Source organism: Panulirus ornatus, chromosome 3, assembly GCF_036320965.1.
Source record: "Panulirus ornatus isolate Po-2019 chromosome 3, ASM3632096v1, whole genome shotgun sequence".
In the NCBI taxonomy this organism is placed as follows: Eukaryota; Metazoa; Arthropoda; class Malacostraca; order Decapoda; family Palinuridae; genus Panulirus; species Panulirus ornatus.
This window is the reverse complement of record NC_092226.1, coordinates 19,732,245-19,754,208: the sequence shown is the minus strand read 5'-3', so window position 1 is coordinate 19,754,208 and position 21,964 is coordinate 19,732,245. Positions and strand designations below refer to the sequence as shown.

Below are 21,964 nucleotides of genomic sequence, written 5' to 3'. Positions count from 1 at the left end.
TATATCCTTCGCTCCATCAGCGCCCGAGGTTCGCTTGTATACAGGAGGCTTGTGGCCACGACTCCTGCCTGTCTCTGTGTGACACCTGAGGAGGGAAACGTATGTTCTCTCGGTCCTTTTGACAAACTAGGTTGAGACAGCCAGCGACATCTGGCAGCCTGACAATCTATAAAAGCCGGGGTGAGGCTGAGGCAGGAGACAACACCGCACCAAGAGGTCCAGAAGGCAACATGTGTGCCGGGTGAGTTACCCAACCCTTACTGATTTTTCAGCCGACCTGAAGTCCATTTGTACACGACTCTTCATCGCAATAGGAGTTTGTTTACCCAGTGCGCTTTTAGTTAAGGGAAGATCAGGCTAAAACTATAAGTCAATCGTGCATCTTGGCAAATCCACTCTCAAATGTAATTAAAGTACATGTGTACTGGCAGGGACGCGTTGTATACTTGATCTCAAGTTCGAATCTGAGACGAGCGTGTCAAGGGTAAGGACGATGGTCATGCATGACCTCTATGCAGGGACGCTCTTCTGACCAGGTCAACTTAGCATGACGCCGACAGAGACTACTTTGCATATCGAGACCCAAAGCGACTTTCACGAAGGTTCGATAAGGACGAAACGTGAAAGTGAAGGAGATTGAGTCCTGTTTAACGGATGTGTCTCGGCTCTGCGGTGTTTAAGGTGATTAGGATCTGTTTCAGGGAGGTTTAAGAAGGTTCAGGCCACGTATATCATCTGAAGGTGTCCGATAGGTTACGTCACATATGTAAGGAGACTACGCGACACTGAAGACCATTACAATCACACATGTACGTGAACAGCGGAACTATTAGCGTTGCTGTGTGTCATTTCCAAGGACGTCAGTTACGTTTTCACGGACGTTGTGTAACGTTTTCCGGAAGTCTCATCCAGGGAGATAAGTTACGTAGCGAGTGAAGACGACGCGTTACGTGTGTAACACAGCGTTACACACGGCGCCCACCAGACGTCCACTGGTCGAGGGTCGTACTCTACTTACAGTGAGGAGCAGAGTGGAGTGAGTGGTCAGGATGCTGAGTGACTATGCTGAGGATGATGAGTGAGTAGGAACAGCATGATGAGCCAGCGAGGGCAGCATGAGGAGCCAGGATGATGAGAGAGAGAGAGAGAGAGAGAGAGAGAGAGAGAGAGAGAGAGAGAGAGAGAGAGAGAGAGAGAGAGAGAGAGAGAGAGAGAGAGAGAGAGAGAGAGAATGCAAAGGAACAGCATGATACGACAGCATGTGCTGCGTGATGACTGGTCTGCATGGAAGAATAATCTGATGGAACAGCAAGAAGGATCAGTGTGATCAATGGTCAGCATTACTCATCATTAAGCGAAGTAGCATGAGGAATCAGCATCACTCGTGAAGGAATGGTGAGAGTTCAGAATATAATGATGTGAGGAGAATGTTTTAACCGAACCAAAGGCAGCATTAAGGCTTATCAGGGGGCAGCATACTACATGGCAAGCATGGTGCCTGACCAGGAACAGCATACTGCATGATAAGCATGGTGCCTGACTAGGGGAAGCATAATACATGGCAAGCATGGTGCCTGACCAGGAACAGCATACTGCATGATAAGCATGGTGCCTGACCAGGGGCAGCATACTGCATGACAAGCATTGTGCCTGACCAGGGGCAGCATACTACATGGCAAGCATGGTGCCTGACCAGGGGCAGCATACTGCATGATAAGCATGCTGCCTGACCAGGGGCAGCATACTGCATGGCAAGCATGCTGCCTGACCAGGGGCAGCATGACCGCCATGCCCTGCAGGTGTATAATCAACTGGAGTCTGTCTGCCTGAGCCAGTGTCACGTCCGGGTATGAACATGCCTTCACACATTTACAACGGAAACGTTTGATCGGAAAGTTTAATGGCGGTGGTGTTTCATGATTCCAACTAAGACGTTTATTAAGCTACGTTTTTCAGACGTTTCGTCGAAAATTTGAACAGAAATATTTATTCGCATTTTTCTTTCGCTCCGAAGTCACGGGTGGGAGAGAACGAAACGTTATTTGAAACGTTTCGCAACGTTGTCTTCGATGACATTGTAAATGTACAATGGAAAACGGTTCGGTGTGTTGTCTTTGATGGCATAGATATTTAATAGAAAACGTTTCGAAAACGTTTCAGTGTGTTGTCTTTGATGACAAAAATGTACAATGGAAAACGTTTCGGATTGCATTAGGTACCAGTTCTCCTCAGACCTCAGTATAACGACAAGAAAAGAGAAACTCAGTGTAACACGTCGTGGAAACTGTGAGTGACGATGGCTTCGAGAGTGACGAGCGACAACGCACACGTACGGTCGTTACAGATGTAACAATTTACCCGCCAACTGTTGCTTTAGAGAGCGCGGCTCTGATGACTGTGTGATAGTGGGTGTGAGTGGACAGCAAGGGAGTGCTGGGACGCAGTGCAGACTGGCTCACTCACACAGACACAGACACACACACACACACACACACACACACACACACAGACTCACACACACACAGACACAGACACACACACACACACATATATATATATATATATATATATATATATATATATATATATATATATATATATATATCCCTGGGGATAGGGGAGAAAGAATACTTCCCACGTATTCCCTGTGTGTCATAGAAAGCAACTGAATGAGGTGGTCATGAAGTGCTAGCAATCTTCCCTCTCCTGTTTTACTTTTCCAAAAGAATGAACAGAGAAGGGTGCCAAGTGTAGATTTCTCCCTCTGAGGCTCAGTCATCTGTTTTTTGACGCTACCTCGCTAACGCGGGAAATAGCGAATTTCATCTAATAGTCCCGCCTGCTCGATTTTACACAGCGAGTGAAAAGTCACCTATGGCAAGGTATTGTCATGGTCAGCTGACGAGACAGACTATAGTCTCTTAAAAATATTTTCTTGCTTCAGCAGAGGAGCACATCCTGTCTCTTAGCCTGCAGAAGCCCCTGGGGTAAAGCCAAGACCCTTTCAGAAAAAGGAGTCACAGGGCAGTTATGCACAGACTAATATGCGAACCCAGGCTACAGAGAACAGCATGAGGGTACTGTGCCGCTGGACCACCAGCGGGACAAAACCTGTCAGTTTGGATCTGCTGTCTACAGATCCATGGCCCTGTCTACTCACAGTGGGCCTGTAGGGTGTGACAGGCCGCCCACACTCTGATGCTGAGGGTGTGACAGGCCGCCCACACTCTGATACTGAGGGTGTGACAGACCGATCACACTGTTTCTGAGGGTGTGACAGGCCGCCCACACTCTGATCCCTATGACGCTGTAAATAGACTCTCTGGCATCTCGGTAATGTCTATCAGAGCAAGTAATGTTCGCAAATATACCAGTCTAAACAATTTTACCATTGCGCGCCCATCTACTGGTGAGCTGGCTGCTTGCTGTTTTCGGTAGCCATGGTTCGACTCCCGGGCGCGCGATGAGAAAATTGTTTGGATATATTTACTTACGAATGATTTCAGTTACTAATTTCTTATAAATGATTTCTTTTGTTGAAAGGAGTTAGGAGGGACGTCCCTCACGGTAAGGTAATAGCTGAGGTATGTGTGTGTATGTATGTGTGTGTGTGTGTGTGTATGTGTGTGTGTGTGTGTGTGTGTGTGTGTGTGTGTGTGTGTGTGTGTGTGTGTATGTGTGTGTGTGTGTGTGTGTGTGTGTGTGTGTGTGTGTTTAGGAATTACCCTCAAATGCACGCAGCGTGTGAGCAAGATTCATGCGACCCTGCTGAAAGGCTGAGAAAGATGTGGGAATCGAATGCCTTGCAACGAGTCAAGTGTAGATCCTACGTGAAGACAGATTAGTCGAAAGAAAAATGAGAAATATAAGTCTAGAGTTAGCAAGGTTGTATGAGGTGTGCGGGAAGAACGCATACCAATGATGGACCCCCACGTACACTAGGGAGGACCTACGTACGACAGGGGTGAGGTGGGGCCGACACCCGTAAAGTCTGAACATGACGGAATGGTTACTGTGAGGCTGGTCGAGACGAGCGTGTGTTGCAGGGAGCAAGACCAGGTCATCCCACCTGTCGAACTCAGTGTTAGCTGTAGAGTGTGTACAGGCGGGTAGGGAAGTCCTCCTCATGCACCCAGGGGTGTGGTGGTTGCTCGAAGAGTGTGTGTGTGTGTGTGTGTGTGTGTGTGTGTGTGTGTGTGTGTGTGGAGGGTGCTCGTCATTAACCCAGGGAGGTGGTATCAGCTACACAGAGTGTGTGTGACCGGTGGAGGGTACCCGTGTCGTTCTCTGATTCATCACGTAATGAATCGTCTCAGTTACTATGTGATTCCTCGTTCGAGTCTGAGCCTGATGCTCATCTTCTGTTCTCTTATTTATCATCTTACATCTTCATCTGATGGTTTCGTGCCTCGTCCATCTTCCAGTTCTACTGTTTGACGGTTCAGTTCATCACACTCGAGGTCTGTAGTCATCATGTGAAGTCCCACGACGTAACCTGACTCCCTGATTCTTCTTGATATACCACCCTCACATCTGGACGTCTGACCACCCTCGACTGAACCCTCACTCTCCCTGTGTCTGAACCTTCCCACTCATCATTGAACGCCCCAGTTTTCCTCCTCTGGGGCGGCCCTGAACTTTTACCTGGGGCAGAAGGTAGGCGTCTCTCGTCCCCCGTGACAGATGGTGGTACTAACAGGGTTGGGTCTCCAGGCCGTACCGTTGTCAGGTCCACCGTTGGCACCAACGAACCAACGGGGAGCATCTATTGGGTTATCAGTGGAAGGCGGGAGCTCGTCATGGTGTTTGGAGTTAAGATCATACAGGATGAACGGACTGAGCTCAGACTCTTGGCCAGTGTCAGATGGGAGTTGACCCTCCCTCAGGATTGTGAAGTACCGAATGAACGACACGAAATAGATTGATAAATTTGATCGATAAAGTAATAGATATATACATATGACACACACACACACACACACACACACACACACACACACACACACACAATGTTTATACATAAGACTTGCATGCCATAACTATCCTCAAGGTTATAAATCATTAGATTCCATAAAAGATTCCAGTATCTAAGTCTTTCTGATTTAAAGACAATCGCGCATCACACTGACTGAGGGACTGGCGCAGCCGCTTGGCTGATCCAAGCTTCTGGCTGGAACAAAATAAAGTCAACTTAACGCATTCTGAATTTTCGTGTCATTCGTCGTGGAGAGCAAATGCAAAACCATTGCCTCTGGGACGCCGTCAAACGGGACGACCTTAAAGTACAATAATTCCGGAGGAGATATTTCGACAGTCGGGTCCAAAGCGACCGTAAGACCGTCTCGGTACCGCACGCCTCGCCCCGCATGACGCCGGCCAAATTGTGGTGTTTTGCGGCAGATGTTCATTCCCAGCGGTCGCGCGGTGACGACTTGAGGTAAATACTGTGTGGCTGCCGAGATAATATCACCCACGGACGGATGTGTGGTACAGGAGGGGCCGGGGAAAAGTGGCGACGGTGATAAATGAGTGTCGGGTGCACGTATATTGAGTGGGACGACAGCCCCAGACCTGCTTTTACCGGGAGGGGTTACATTAATGTTGACCTTGTGAGACGTTCTGATGTTATCTGGAGCAGAGAGCAGGTGAGGGCGTCCTCAGCCTGCGTCAGGTAGGGTGACAGACTGACGTAACAGGAGATAATCTCTGCCCACACCACACGCCACGATCATCACTCCCTCTCCCTGATAATCCACAACGCCCCTACCGTCACTTCAAACGCTGACGCAATCAAGGAGGGACGGAGGGATGAAAAAGCAACACAGCTGACACTCTCTCGTCAGCTAGCACCCTCGTCTGGTCGAGCTAACGGTGCTTAATCTAGCGTCATGTGCTTGCTGACGTCACCCCCGGCTCCACCATAAGTGTCAGGAGTCCATCAGCTGCTGCTTCTGCTGGGGCAGAACGCTCAGCATGTCGGAACATCAAAATGAATGATGATAATATGGGTCACAACGCTGTCATCATCTCGACGTTCTGTGTTCACGGGTGTGTCATTATCATCACACGACCACTGTTTCTGTGTCTCGCGTCTCTCTTAAATCGAGGACCGTCTTACACCATTTTCATGGCTGGAGAACATGTTCATTTCACGGTTCCCGAGACTAACTTATGTATCGTGGCCTTCAGTCTTAAGTTATTTACTGCCCGTCCATATTTACAGTTGTAAACACATCGCTACATACGATTGTATCATATGTAGCAGTGCCAGGAGGTGCCTGTGACCAGTGGCTACAGTTCTTGCCGGCCTCCTTGCCTGCTGGTTGGCTCGCTGACTCCTCCAGATACAGAGAAAGTGTGTCACTAGTAATGCTTGTAATAAATCATGATATTTCTCACACCGCTAGTTTCTCTGGTGTGTGTGTGTGTGTGTGTGTGTGTGTGTGTGTGTGTGTAGCTCACGCGTGCAATGATGTCTCTGTAAGCCTTTTCATGCTACATAAGCAATGTGTATTTAGGTACTTGATAACCAAATAGATATAAGATGTGTAGCCTGTATGTAGGTATATACATACACACACATGGACTTGCGTGGTCATTTATATGTAGAGCTGTGTGTGAAAACAGTCACATAGGAAGGGTTAGCTTTATCACATATACTAAATTATTCTCCAAACCACATTTTATGAAAAGTACATTACTCCTATTAACGACCAACCGCCCATCATCTTTATAAAAGAATCTCTTGTTTAACTATAAACCAAACCAAACTACAGATTTACAGTCTGCAAGCAAGTTGTTCTATCTATATGTTGTACATATTGTTTCCTGTGTTGTTGTGTACTTATTGTACAGCGGTACGATACTTTGCCTAGGTTAGAATACTGTACAGCGGTACGATACTTTGCCTAGGTTAGAACACTGTACAGCGGTACGATACTTTGTCTTGGTTAGAACACTGTACAGCGGTACGATACTTTGTCTTGGTTAGAACACTGTACAGCGGTACGATACTTTGTCTTGGTTAGAACACTGTACTGCGGTACGATAGTTTGTCTTGGTTAGAACACTGCACAGCGGTACGATACTTTGTCTTGGTTAGAACACTGTACTGCGGTACGATACTTTGTCTTGGTTAGAATACTGTACAGCGGTACGATACTTTGCCTTGGTTAGAATACTGTACAGCGGTACGATACTTTGGGTCGTATCAGGCGTAGGACAAGAAGGATGGATGCGTCAGGCGCACGACGCTCCCATGACATAACTATACGACAGTACGACCCTATAGTACGACGGCAGGACCCTTGTGTACTCCTAGACTTGAACCTGGTCCCTAAGAGGTCAGGTCAAAGGTCAGAGGATGTGGCAGAGTCATGTGAAAATGAGGAGGAGAGGATCAATGTGGTGTGGTGAGTGAGTGTAGGTACGAGGCGTTGAGGTGGTATGAGGAGCGAGGGGCGACACTCCCGCTGTGTGCCAACGTTGATGCAGCAGCACGAACGCGCCACCTGTGTTCTAAGCGTACCGTCCAGGATGAGGATCAGTCCTGCGACGCTGTTCATCTCGTGACGTTCAGTTCCTCGGTTGCAGGACGAGTCTGAGGTTGTCGACGGCGCTGGTCGTGGCCGTGATGTGGACGGCCGCCGGAGAGGACGCTGCCTCCAACATGGACAGGACGTTGCAGTTACGTCCCAGGCGTGAGTATGGGGAGGGTTGGTGAGTGGGGGATAGGGAGGTAGGTAAGGAGGGATAGGTGTACATAGCCTGAGGTAAGGAAGGAGGGAGGGATGGGTTCTTATGGGTACCTCCCTCCACTGATGTAGCCAGGTTCATGTGGGTCCCTCAGAATAATTGATAAAGACTAATTGAAAAAAAGAGAGAAGTAATTCTAATGAATAAATAAATCGATAGAATACTGAATGAATAACTACATAATCATATATGAAACTGTGTGTATATGCAAGGCTGGATAGTGGATATATGGAGAGATATAGATCAGACTCACATGTATTCGCTCACTGTGTAGGTGGTAGTGTTACATTTACCCCCACGGTAGGTGGGTGTGTGTTACAGCCAGTGTCCCGCCTGACCTCTGACCTCATGTTTCAGCCTTCCTGACTGCCCTCATGAACTTCAGTCCAGCCCGCAACCAAGGTGAGCTCCTGCCCCAGTACCAGTACTCCTCATGTCCACACCTTCCATTTTCCATCGCATAAAAATCACATAAAGAAAAATAAAACGTACAGGAAAGAGGATATAGCTGGATATAGAATTCTTCAATAGACCTGTATGTTACAGTGGATTTATCTATTCTAATCACGTCATCATTCAAAACAGCTTTAGAATTAAGTTGTTCTCATCCACATATCTGACCCTTGATGTCTGACTCATACACACCAACATAAACAAAGTCATATTTTCAAGTTTTCAGGAAAAAATAGACATAGACACGTAACACACAGACACACATGTATCGACCAACTTACAAGAAATAAAAAGGTCTACTGGTATAAACCTCCCTACTCATACTGTAGAAACAGGTCATTACAAAGAGGTTATTAAAGAGAAGAACATGCACACAAACACATAACAGTGGCAACAGTGGACAGGATCACCCAAGCCTAACTGACATGTTCTGAAGAAGACACAAAGAGACGACAAAGACACAGACAGACGACAGAGACAGACAGATGACAGAGACACAGAAGAAGGATTAAGCAGGGTGGTGTGTGTTGCCTCCTGACAGACACTGTGGTGACCTGTGGCGAGGCGTCGGACTCTGAGTGGACGGTGTGGCAGAGCCCGAAGTACCCGCAGCGGGAGGACCATCTGCCGGCGCTCTGCACCCTGGCCCTCACCCCACCCAGAAACACCTGTGCACTTAGGTAGGTGGATAAAGGGGTTGGAGATGGGGAGGGGAAGGCGGTGGGTGGAGGGGTGGAATTAGTTGGAGAAGGGTTGGGATCTGTGGGTTGGAGGGTGGGGTTGATGAGTGGAGGGGTTGGGTTTGTGGGTGAAGGAGAGGTGTTGGTTGGTGTAGTGAGTGGGTGAAGGAGGGGAGGTTGTTGGATGGAAGGGCGGGGTGAGGGGGAAGGGCCAGTGGGTAAGACTGGTGGGTACATGGGAAGGACAGATAACAGGAGACCTGATGATCTATGACGAGGTCGCCTGCAGAACAGTAGTTCCCACTTCCATTTGAGATAGACAGAGGATAGTAATGCAGAAAGCAACCTCCCTACCCACCTCTCCCTCCGGCTCAACATATGGCAGTGGAAAACACTAATAAGGTGCACCATGTGGTATAGAGAGAATATACTGATATGGAAGTTCTTTTGGAAAATGGGAATAGGAATCATGAGATATTAGACATTTCAAAACTGGATACTGAGGAAGGAGGCTCAGACATAAAAAGATATAGGCTTTTCTGCTATTTTAGAATACCGACGTGTCTTGCCAGAACAGCATTACTTACTGATAAACTGAAATCATTTCAGCATTTGCACCGTAACTGATTCCAATGTTCATCTCAGCAGCTGGAGAAGCTTTAGCCCAGGTTGTTGTCGCTCTCCTTTTTAACCTTCATCCTGCCGACCGTGGCTGTTCAATCTCTGACTAACATGAAGACACTGGCGTGTTTATCGGTAAACACATCGACCAAATCTCGGGGTCTACGTTTGCTTGAGGGATTTCCGAGTTTTTTTTTTTTTTTCATACTGTTTATTTCTGAGGCGAACTCAGACCAATAAGACGACAGGTCGAAGTGCGGTTTTTATTTCGTCTTTCGAAGACTTGTGTTATATTCGGAAACTTCAAGTCATTCAGCACTTCCCCTTCCTGCAGCGATTTGCTGAATATTTCAGTGATCGGAATTGCAATTTGCTACCTTACTTTCTTCATCATTACGGGCAAGATGTCGTCAGGACCTGATGACATATTTGGATGTCAATTTTCCCCACATATCTAATGTTTCACAGGTTTAGATATTATAACGTTCTGGTATGTTTTCTATCCTTGGCTATATGATTTGTATTTGTGGTATAGTCGGCATAGTTTTGGTAGTCGACAGTTGGTGGAGAGGAGGGAAACAGTGGGTGGAGAGGAGGGAAAATTGGGTGGAGGGGTGGAGACAGTGGGTGGAATCAGTGGGTTTAGTGGTGGTGATGGAAGGCTGGGGCAGTGGAGTGGATGGTTTACTGACACGGATACAGTGCGCCTCCTCCACCTCACCGGCCAACACACACACACACACACACACACACACACAAACACACACAATGACTCCAGTGTAACACTTTGTTGTTTGTCTGTCTTCTCTCTCATCTAGAGTCATGTTCGATGACCTGTACATCGTGTCACATGCTCCTGGAAGCTGCGAACACAACAGCGTCGTCTTCAAGATGTCTTACAGTAAAGGCATCACTCCCGCCATCTGCTCTGCCGTCACAGGTTACGAAGGTACGTCCAAGATTCCACAGCTCGTCCTCAGATACCACACTGCTCCCCTGGGGTACGTTAGGTTTCCCCTTGGGTTAAGTAAAGTTTCCCCTGGGGTTAAGTAAAGTTTCCCCTTGGGTTAAGTAAAGTTTCCCCTGGGGTTAAGTAAAGTTTCCCCTTGGGTTAAGTAAAGTTTCCCCTGGGGATAAGTAAAGTTTCCCCTGGGGTATGTGTGATGTGATATCCGACAGCTAAGGTGACGTATAGATTAAACGTTACGTTGTCCCAGATCTTGAGGTAATATGAGGCTCTCTATATACACCTTTGAGACAGTATTGTATACACTTGTGGCTCTGCGGTAGAACCTTCAGTCTGCACTCACAAGCACAGACCTCGCTCATGCACACAGGTATAACGCTTCGTCATAATGACAAACCATCTAACTACAACATATACAATCATATCAGTTGTGATCTCTCATATAAGGTTGCCACCAGACCACATAAAAACAGACTTAGGTAGAAGTAACTGTCATGCACCTCACTTGGTTCAGCCAGGAGTGAGGAAGAACCACAGTGGTGGGTAGGAACTGATGGAGTTAGCCACAGGGGTAGAGGAAGGTGGTACAAGAGGCAGCGCCACGTGACATGTTCCTCCTCCCACAGGTGTTCTGGAGGTGGATCCACAGAGCTACAAGCCCTTGGTGCTCCTGCTGGAGCTGGACCCCAGCCTCACCTTCAAGTTCAAGATCAGCATCACCGCAGTTGCTTGCAAGGACATCCACCAGTACCGCTGTAAGTAGAGAGAGGGAGGGAGGGGAATGGTCTGGGGACAGAGGGAGAGAGGGAGGTAAATGGGCATGTGACTGAAGTCTAGCCTCATACAAGGTTTGATCTCTCTCCATCTGAATGGCCTTCATTAAACCTCATATAAACTACACATGTCTCTACCCCGGGTCTCAGCAACTCTGTAAACTGCGGTCGTCTGATCGCAGGACACTTGTTCATCACAGAGACTCTAGTGGCTTAGAAATTCCAACAGTTCATTTCTTTCTTTCCTTAAGACTCCTAATTGTCGTTTCCTCTGCAGCGCCTAACATCTGTGGCATCAAGAACCAGATGCCATACACTCCCAGCAAACCAGACGAGATCTCGTCCAGCCCCCTCGATGTAACTACGAAGTTCCCACACAGAGGTCAGTCTACCCTCACTATCTACTTCCCACTCAGAAATCCATCCTCCCAGTTCTTTGCAACCTCAACAACAGGTGCCGTTCATGTACCATTAACTCAGCACATATAACGCAAGATTTAATGGCGTTAGCAAGGTTATACTTGACTCAATCCACTTCATATCTCAGTTGTGGTCTAGAAGTCCAGTTCAAAGATCAAGGGTTTAATATCTAGCTGCTAGATGGGGGTAGTAGGCTGGTGTGGGTGAGCACCTTGGTCAAATGTGGAGCAGTCGATTTTATCTCTTCCATCCCCTTCTCCGTCTATAGGGGCGACTGTGGTCCAGAACGAGTCGACCGTGGCTCAGAGGAAGGAACTCCCACCCCAGGATCGGTCTACCGCCGGTGATGACGAATACGTGGAGGAGGAGGAGGAGGAGGAGGAGGAGGAGGAGGAAGAGAAGGTTCTGGCGTCCGAGGCGTCGGATGAGGCTGGTCAAGAGCGGGAGCCCAGGGGACGCAGGAGGTTCAACAAGTCTGAGTCTCACAGGAGAAGCTTGATCAAGATGCTCAAGAAGAAGGGAGACTTTTTGTCCAACTGTGAGTCGTGTCGTGTACTGTAGGGTCGTGTAGTGTACCATAGGGTAGGGTAGTGTACCGTAGGGTAGGGCAGTGTACCGCAAGGTCGTGTCGTGTACTGTAGGGTCGTGTAGTGTACCGTAGGGTAGGGTAGTGTACCGTGAGGTCGTGTAGTGTACTGTAGGGTCGTGTAGTGTACCGTAGGGTAGGGTAGTGTACCGTAGGGTAGTGTACCGTAAGGTCGTGTAGTGTACTGTAGGGTCGTGTAGTGTACCGTAGGGTCGTGTAGTGTACCGTAGGGTAGGGTAGTGTACCGTAGGGTAGTGTACCGTAAGGTCGTGAAGTGTACTGTAGGGTCGTGTAGTGTACCGTAGGGTGGTGCAGTGTACCGTAGGGTGGTGCAGTGTACCGTAGAGTGGTGCAGTGTACCGTAGGGTGGTGCAGTGTACCGTAGAGTGGTGCAGTGTACCGTAGGGTGGTGCAGTGTACCGTAGGGTGGTGCAGTGTAGCGTAATGCTGTTGTAACGAGTAATGCAGGGATGGTTAGTGCAGTTTAAGATAGTGAGTGGTCTGTGGTGTAAGGTAAGGATGGTATAGTAATACGCAGGGGTTTGGTCAGTCTTGTTTGTACACAGGAGTGTGAGCAACAAGGAGCAATGGTGTAGCACGTACACCCAGCAGACGCCGGGGAGGAGGAGGAACGATGAGAAATAAGCGTGACAGGATATCATAGTCACTGGTTCCAGAGGGTCACGAGACGAAGCAGAGTGAGGTCACACGGCTTGAGGTCACTAGTTCTGGAGGAACCCACGGCTGAGGTCAATGATCCTTCTGGGGCACACAGTTGAGGTCACAGGTACTGAAGAGAGGGTCATGCGATTGAAGCGGGGTGAAGTCATCAGTCATAAGTCCTGGAGGGTCACACGGCTGAGAATGGTGAGGTCACTAGTCCTGGAGGGTCACACGACCGAGAATGGTGAGGTCACTCGTCCTAGAAGGTCTACAGGGAGGAGGAGGAGGCTGGAAGTGCTTGAACGCTCATGAGATGTCGATACAAAAAAAACTGTACATATCAGTCCACCATCTTCTGGTGTGGGGTATAGATAGAGTTCTGCTGTCATGTAGAACACCGTTTATAAGACATAAGAAAGATATCTAAGTACACCGTGCGGGAGATTAGATCCAACAAACGACTAAAGATAGATGTAGGACAGGCAGAGAGGACGTTTGTTGCATGGGGGGTAATGGAAAAAGAGAGAGATAAGTAGAGTCATATTAGAAGTAACAAATCGCAAGAGATATGTTGATATGGTACAAGTATGAGGAAGACCTTAGACGAACGAAGCCAAGATAGTATGAAAGATACGAGGCAGAGTGTGTACCTGAGTGAGCTGATAGGATTGTGTGTCAGGCTTGACTAACCTCCTGGTGCGTGTCCTCCTCAGCGATGGCCTCGGGCATCCAGGCGGGTGTGGTCGAAGTGCTGAACCCCGTGAGACAACGCTTCTCCCAGCTAGACGACTCAGGCATCGGAGAGTGGCCCTGGATGGTGCGTAATACACTTGATCCTCTGCTCCATCTCTCATGTGCCTGTGGAGTTTCTACTGTTTATTGTCTAGTATATATATATTTATAATCAATAACATTATAATTATTATCATTATCATCATTATTATCATTGTTATCATAATTGATCGCCTTTTACCGCGTTAGCAAAGTAGCGCCAGGAGACAGACGAGAAAAGACCCACTCATATATGCCTATACGCACATAACGGATATATATATATATATATATATATATATATATATATATATATATATATATATATATATATATATATATATATATATATGTGTGTGTGTGTGTGTGTGTGTGTGTGTGTAACAGAAGGGTAAGAGAGAAGTGTGGTAATAAAAGAGTGTAGATGAGAAACCTGAGGAGAGTTTGCTGAAATGGTTTGGACATACGGAGAGAATGGGTGAGATTAGGTTGACAAAGAGGAGATACGTGTGTCAGAAGTGGAAAGGACAAGGACAAAGGGGAGACCAGATTGGAGGTGGAAGGTTGGAGGGATAAAGATTTTGAACGATCGTGGCCTGAATATGCAAGAGGGTGAAAGGCCTTCATGGGTTTGAGTGAACTGGAACTATGTGGTAGAAGCGGGTTGACGTGCTGTCATGGACTGAACTAGGACATGTGAGGCGGCCGGGGTAGATATTGGAAAGGTCTGTGGGGCCTGGATGTGGATAGGTGTGGTAGGTTGGCGAACTCCTACGTGGACCTCCTCTCAGAGTCTCGTCATGTACGTTGTGACATACATAACACCCTCCTGACAGCGGCAGGACTCGAACCGGTACCATTTGTGTTGGAGCTAGAAACGCTACTTGGGATCTTGTAGCTTTCCTAGTTCCCACACGAACGATAGTGGTCAGAATCTTGCTATCAGGAGGGCATTATATGTTCTATGAGAGTGGACGCATGTTGTACTATAATCACATTGTGATATATGTACATTACTCCCTGACTTTCAAGCAACGCTGAATGATCATGCTTCAAGGAACAGCATCAACGAAGGTAACGATATATTCCAAATAGGGACACAAATATTTCACACTATAGACCAGAGTCTTGGATCTCAACCACAGGATTAACAAAAGACATATAAAGTCTGTCTTGTTCTCGCTCCTACGTCAGTCTCATCTACTGCCAATCAATGTTGCCAGAGATGGCGATTGTAAAGATACGTCTTGCAGGTGGCGATTGAACGCAAGATCACGGAGGACTACGGGAAGATCGAGCGGTTGAAGCCGTGCACGGGCGTGCTGCTAGACCACGCCCACGTCCTCACCGCCGCCTCCTGCCTCCTGCCCACCGACAAGTACGTATGTCCTAAGACCGACCGAGACTGAAATACGTAGAGCAGATGATGTTCTGAGATCAGAGTCAATCGACAGGATAGATAGATAGATAGAGATAGAGAGAGAGAGAGAGAGAGAGAGAGAGAGAGAGAGAGAGAGAGAGAGAGAGAGAGAGAGAGAGAGAGAGAGAGAGAGGACCTTAAGTCAAGGATCACTGGCGTTAGTGCTGGAGGAAATGCGAAACAATTGACCTGTCCTTGTGAGCAAAGTGGACATACAGACAGCATCATAATAGACGTAGGTAATGGAGAGAAATCACAAATCTATATAGAAAACGCGAAGGTAATGCAGACGTGGAATTGGATTGCAGTAGAAATCAAGAGACTTAGAAAAATGATTCAAGCAGTGTGAAAATCATGAATTGCTGAGAAAGTGAAAGTACTGGCGAACTGATATGAAGGACTTGGGTGTTTCTTGCCTCCACAGGGTCGGATCCGTCAAGGTGAGGGACATGAGGGTACTGGTAGGAGACCACGACTACAACACCACCGAAGAAATCGACCACCAACGGGTCGACGTCTCCAGGGTCACCTTCCCACTGACCTTTGACGACAAGGTCTCGGGTCACGACCTGGCTGTGCTCACACTGGACACCCCTGTGGACTACACTGGCCACATCAGGCCAGTGTGCCTGCCCGTCAAGCGTGAGTATTGCTTGCTTTGTGTGTGGACTGCCATGTTGATACGTGCCTCCTGGCGTACATGGCCCACCCACCGGACCGACACATTACTACACACACACACACACACACACACACACACACACACACACACATGCATATGTATTCAATCTTGTCCGGCGTTTCTCGCGTTAGCGAAGTAGCACCAGGAAAAGACGAACACATGACTTCATTCTCTGGCCGTCAAGTGTAATGCACCTGAACCACAGCTCCCCTGCCTACAGCCAGGCCCCACAGACCTTTCCGTGGTTTTCCCTGACTTCTTCATATGCCCTTGTTCAGTCCAATGACAGTACGTCGACTCCTGTATACCACAAAGATTCCAATTCATTTCATCCGATGCACGCCTTACACCGCCACCCAACACTGCATGTTCAGGCTCCGAACACTCAGTACCTTGTTCATTCCATCCTTTCATCTCCAATTTGTTCTTCTTGTTCCCTTCACCTCTGACACATATATCCTGGTGTTAAGTGGTTTGATCAAATAAGTAACAAAAGTGTAAGAGAGATGTGTGGTGATAAAATGAGTTTAGTTCAAAGAGCAGAAGCTGGTGTGATGAAATGGTTTGGACGTAATGGAGAGAATGAGTGAGGGTAGGTTAACTAAGAGGATGTATGTGTCAGAAGTGGAAAGTACAGGGATAACGGGTAAACGATATTTGAGATGGAAGAATGGAATAAAAAAAAGAATTGAGTGATCGGGGCCTGAACTTGCAGGAGGGTGAAAGGCTTGCGCGGGACGGAGGAACTGAGACGATGTGATATACAGGGGTCAACCTGCTGTTAATCGACTGAACCAGGGCATGTGAAGTGGAAGAGGGGAAATCATGGAAGGTCTGTGGGGCCTGGTTATAGATAAGGGGCTGTGGTTTCGGTGCATTGTCGTGAAATATAGAGAATGGATGTGAACGAATGTGGCGCTATATAACTAACGCAGGAAACGACGAAAAAGTATGATATATATATATATATATATATATATATATATATATATATATATATATATATATATATATATATATATATATATATATATATATATTACGGATCGAAAGAGAGTTTCCATAATCCTGTTCTGATTTTGATAAAAGGAACTGCTTTTCTTTTCGTGTTGCTATGATCAAATGTGAGAGGAGCTCCATCCATGTTTAAAACGACTCAAATCATCGCGACGCCCAAACCCAGAGCGATGATCCTCTTGTTCTTCCTCAGACAACGTCTTCCCGAAGCAACGCGGCCTTGTGGCAGGCTGGACTCGAGACACAAGTTACTATAGCAGTAAGGCGACGTCCCTCTTAGCGGCTCAGGTGCTCGTCCTGCCCCAGGCAGAATGCACGGAGAAGATATCGAGTCTCGTGTGGCCCAAGGAACATCGCAAGATCAAGTTTGATGAGGGAGGCTTCATGTGCAGTGCTACCCATTATTATTCCTCACCCGTGTGTATAGTAAGTATCCTTCTCTCCGTACTAAAAAGCTTTCATTTTGGTCAGTGGCATAAAGATTCATCAGTGTCGTCCATTTGCTCAACACTTCACAGAACAGAGGTAGGTAAGTACCTCTTCGATATGATCGTTGCACCAGCAAGCTCGTGGAGTGTGGTGAGGTACCATTTCAACCATGTGCGTTTCTCTGCAATTCATCCTCTGTGTCAGTAACTGAAATCCACGTCTGCCATTACATCACAGGTCACCTCGTCAACTGGGCACGGGGTGTGATGAAGACTGTAAGGTCATTAGGAACGTCATATCATCGTCAGTAGGTTGTGTTCATGATGGGGTTGAGGAAAGCTTCAAGTTGTTGGTCTGATGATTGTCGTCTGCCTGTAAGGTTAATTTAGCTGGGGCGTCTTTAAGATATCTAGAGGTTCGCCTTGATTCATCTTGTTTCTAAATCTGTAATTCGTAGATGGTTTGTTAAATGCGACAGAGAATGGCGTCTGGTACTGCACAGCAACCAGAGTAGAACAACACCTTCAACCAAAAATATTTTCATACACTGGACGTAGATCTCCCCATTCAGGACGTCCTGTCAACCGTGACTGTATTTCGAACGTTGTTCTAATACACATCCACGTCATAAGCCACAGTCCTCTAGCGCGGATGGTGAACACCTTTGCTCTGCTCCTGCCCTGGTGATCGCGGCCAGTCTACTGCAGAAATGTTCTCCACCCCGAGCTATGTAGTAGGGTACTGCCTCGTCTCACCAGCAGAGTAGAAGAGGACTCAAATAGCATCAGCTTTGGCGCTTCATGGGAATCCATACTGACCCTCCTCATCCAGGGTGATGCGAGGCGTCTTCCAGAGGCAATGTCAAGGGTCGTCGAGCGTCCTGATAACCTTGATGGCTCCACAAGTCTCACTAGAGTCTAGAGTAAGGCCGGAGGGACAATACTTCCATACCAACCAGTGTTAACATACACCGGGTATAGTAACACAGATATGTTGTGGCTGAATGCTTGGACTTTATCATAAGACCTGGGCTGTGTCATAAGACCTGGGTTGAGTCATAAAACCTGGGCTGTGTCATAAGACCTGGTCTGTGCCATAAGAGCTGGGCTGTGTCATAAGACCTGAGCTGCATCATGAGACCTGGGCTGTGCCATAAGACCTGGGCTGTATCATAGCACCTGGGTCAACACGTGTATCCTACAGTACCTAAGTGTTCCACCTGGGCTGGCCCTGCTGGCATCCTCCTCCCCTCACCCAGGGATCACATCCACGCCAGTAAACACCATTGGTCTGAGCCAACTGACCTGATGATGACCTTGACCGTCCGTGCAGTACATAGGTAGGTATGGTACATGATATAGGCATCTAAATAACTTTAAACAAAACCTCGTATCTGACCATTCTGTCACCACTTAGGTCCTCGTTCCTGACTCAAAAAAACCTCAGCCTTTTCTCAGGACGAAGTACATTATCATAATCTCTTATCAGACTCATCGTCGTCTGCGATATCTTCGTGATGATCATATTACATTAAACCATCCTCCTGATCTTCCAGTTTGGACCGGGGGTGCCCTTGGTGCAGCGGGATCGGACGGGGGCCCATTACGTGATGGGGGTCAACGCCGGCAGGACCACTTGTGGCACCAACTTCCCTGACCTGTACACACGAGTGGCAGCTCACCAGTGGTTCCTGAACCTTGCTCTCTCCTACAACTCTTGAGGAACATTCGATTCGCTAGCACGAAAGAAGTTCGACCGCGTCCCAGGCTCGTACGGCCTTAGTTTCATCGTACTCAGAGAAGCTGCGGAAATAGGGTTTTCATCCCTTGATGTTGTCGCTTGATGGTAATCAAGTCCTGGAAATTCTCAAATAAATGTTAAGGAAATTTTGAGTTAGTGGACTTCACTTGGTTTATCTCAATGGCGGGCGAAGTGCTCAGCTGGAGTCTGAACTGGGCGAAGTTACGAGAAAAAAACAATTTCGGAGTGACTAATTTGTTGTTATTTATATCTAAGTTATTTAGTATCATTGTTGGAGGAAATAGATCACCAAACACGCTGGACGTGTTCGTAGACTACATTGTTTCCATTCTCCCTGACCTGTGTCATGACGACCTGCCCAAGCACGAGGCTGAGGGAGGAGGCTTCCTGTATCGAAGACACACTCACACACACACAAACATACACACACACACACATGGATGAGAGGTACTGACACATCGTCATAACTAGATCTAGCTATGTTCATACATACTACCAGTGTTATAATCGGTATCATTTATGAGACACTGATTGGAAAGTTTGGTCATGTAAAGCTGAAGTTTGATTATGTGGTAGACGAGGAGATACAAAGGAGAGAGATGAGAAAAGATTTGTAGACGAGATATAATTATGGAAAGTATACAAAAATTCAACAATCTTCATGGTAACAGGGATCGGGAATTGGAGGTCATTAAACAGACTCCAAAGTTTTGTGGCAAAATGTTCTGTGAGATTTACAACGAATGTGTAAAAAAAAAAAAAAACTTTTTTGAAATCACACGAGAGAGCTCAGTTTTAGACTTAGAGAAGGCTTTGGTGGATTATTCGCATCTGGACTGCAAGAAAGCATTTGACACTATCCCACATGGGAAGGCTGATTAAGATGCTGGATCACACGGCAGGAATAAGGGAGAGACTCCTTCGTTGGAGACGATTATGTACGAGGAATTGAACAAAAGAAGTATGTCAGGAAAGCCATCTCGAAGGAGGATCAGGTCAGCAGACAGAAGATGTGGGACACCTTCCTGAACATGTCTGCAGATGATGCCAGGGTCATGAGGGATGTGGCAAGCGTTGAGGAGATGGAGGAATGAAACGAAAGAAGCTTTTAGATGTCGGGGCACACAGCGCCATACAGGTATTTACCACTGGGACACAGAGTACCTACAGGTGTTTACCACTGAGACAGACAGTGCCAGGCAGGTGTTCACCACTGGGACTCATAATGCCAGGCGGGTGTTTGCCACCGGGACAAAGTGCCCAGCAGGTATTGACCACAGGTACAAAGTGCCAGGAAGATGTTTACCACTGAGACAGACAGTGCCACGCAGATGTTTGTCTTAAGGCCTGTCTACACGAGCGGGCCTGATCGGCGGGTTTGCCCGTTAACGAGCAAATTCTGGCGGGCCTGCCCGTGAATGTTGTCCACACGACCGAAGTGATGAACAGCCGGGCCTGCCCGACGATGTTGCCAGTAGCGGGTGGAGTGCGGTACGAGAACCATGGTGCCTAGCGTTGTCAAGAAAAAGATTTTGTGCTCTATGATAATAGCTTTGTGTCTCAAGAAGAAAAAGAAGAAAAGGATATGGTGTAAAGACGTATCCTCACCATTCCCAGTGTTTTGGCTTGTGTCCAAGTTTGACAATGAAGGTCTTGGATTATCACTGTCATAGAGGAAAATCAGGTCATAGAAGCACCACAATTTAGGTACATAGATATCCTCACTCCCAGCTCCTGACATCTGTGAATGCTTTACTTTCTTGCATTCACGCCGAAATGGGTTACGCAGCGTGTCTATTTTCTTTTTTATGTCATCCGTCGTAACGGAAGTACCATGCTCTCTCATCTCCGCAGCAATAGCCTTCACTGCTGTTATGCGTTTGTCTCTGTTCTTATAGCATTTCAGCTTCACATTCCATAAACATGGATTCTTACGATAAAGGTCAATCAAAGTACTAGTAAGTGCTTTAGACCAAAAAATTGTTGGTGGCTCACTAGAGTTATCCTGGGCTGCCATCGTTAAATGTTCACTGTGCTACTATGCCGTGGGATGTGGATGAAGGCCCGCTGTGGGTTCACGATATTATCTTGCGTCTGGCAGGGTAGAAACTCCAGCTACCGGGCACCAGTTCAGTGATTTCGCTCGGCGGGCTTTCGGGCAATTTGATCGTTTGCCCGTCAAATATGCCCGTTAACGGGCAAGCCCGCCGATCAGGCCCGCTCGTGTAGACAGGCCTTTGGGGATAAGGTGCCCAGCAGGTATTTACTACTGGTACAAAGTGGCAGGTAGGTGTTTGCCACTTGGAAACACAGCACAATCCATGCGTTTACCACTGAGAGCTAGTCAGACTAAGATATAAACAACATTGAAATACAAAGAGAATATATATTTTTTTTCATGTATTCACTGTTTCACGAGTTAGCGAGGTAGCGTAGGGAACAGGTGACTGAGCCTTTGAGGAGAAAATCCTCACTTGGCCCCTTTCTCTGTTCGTTCTTTTGGAAAGGTAAAAACTGGAGGGAAGGATTTCCAGCCCCCTCCCTCTCTCCCATTATAGTCGCCTTCGACACGCAGGGAATACGTGGGAAGTATTCTTTCTCCCCTATCACCTCTCTATATATATATGTATATATATATATATATATATATATATATATATATATATATATATATATATATATAGTCCCTAAACTGTCAAAGCACCTAAAGATAAAAAAAAAAAAAACAGACCAGAAGACTTAATGGATGTACCCATTCGCGGCTCTAAGGGTGGCCTGCGGCAAGTGGGTGCGGTGTGGCCTGCGGCAAGTGGGTGCGATGTGGCGGAAAACAGACAATGTGGCTGGGAACGTACCGCAGCCGACCAGGGGAGACGAGCAGTTTACCGTATGAATGGATCTCATTGTCTCCAGCATGCCAGACATTACCCGCCATGACTGTAATGCTGGCCTAATGCCTTCAGACA

At 47.3% G+C, this 21,964-nt stretch overlaps 1 protein-coding gene across 1 annotated transcript; it reads left to right on the top strand.

The window, feature by feature from the left end:
* Positions 1-205: 205 nt before the first annotated feature.
* LOC139759766 (uncharacterized) lies at positions 206-19,283 on the top strand. Its single transcript, XM_071682216.1, has 13 exons — positions 206-241; positions 7,594-7,700; positions 8,113-8,157; positions 8,750-8,888; positions 10,328-10,458; positions 11,103-11,231; positions 11,527-11,631; positions 11,938-12,207; positions 13,632-13,735; positions 14,943-15,067; positions 15,534-15,751; positions 17,002-17,234; positions 18,793-19,283. The coding sequence occupies exons 1-13, from the start codon at positions 231-233 to the stop codon at positions 18,955-18,957; spliced, it is 1,782 nt and encodes a 593-aa protein (XP_071538317.1). The 5' UTR covers positions 206-230; the 3' UTR covers positions 18,958-19,283.
* Positions 19,284-21,964: the final 2,681 nt, after the last annotated feature.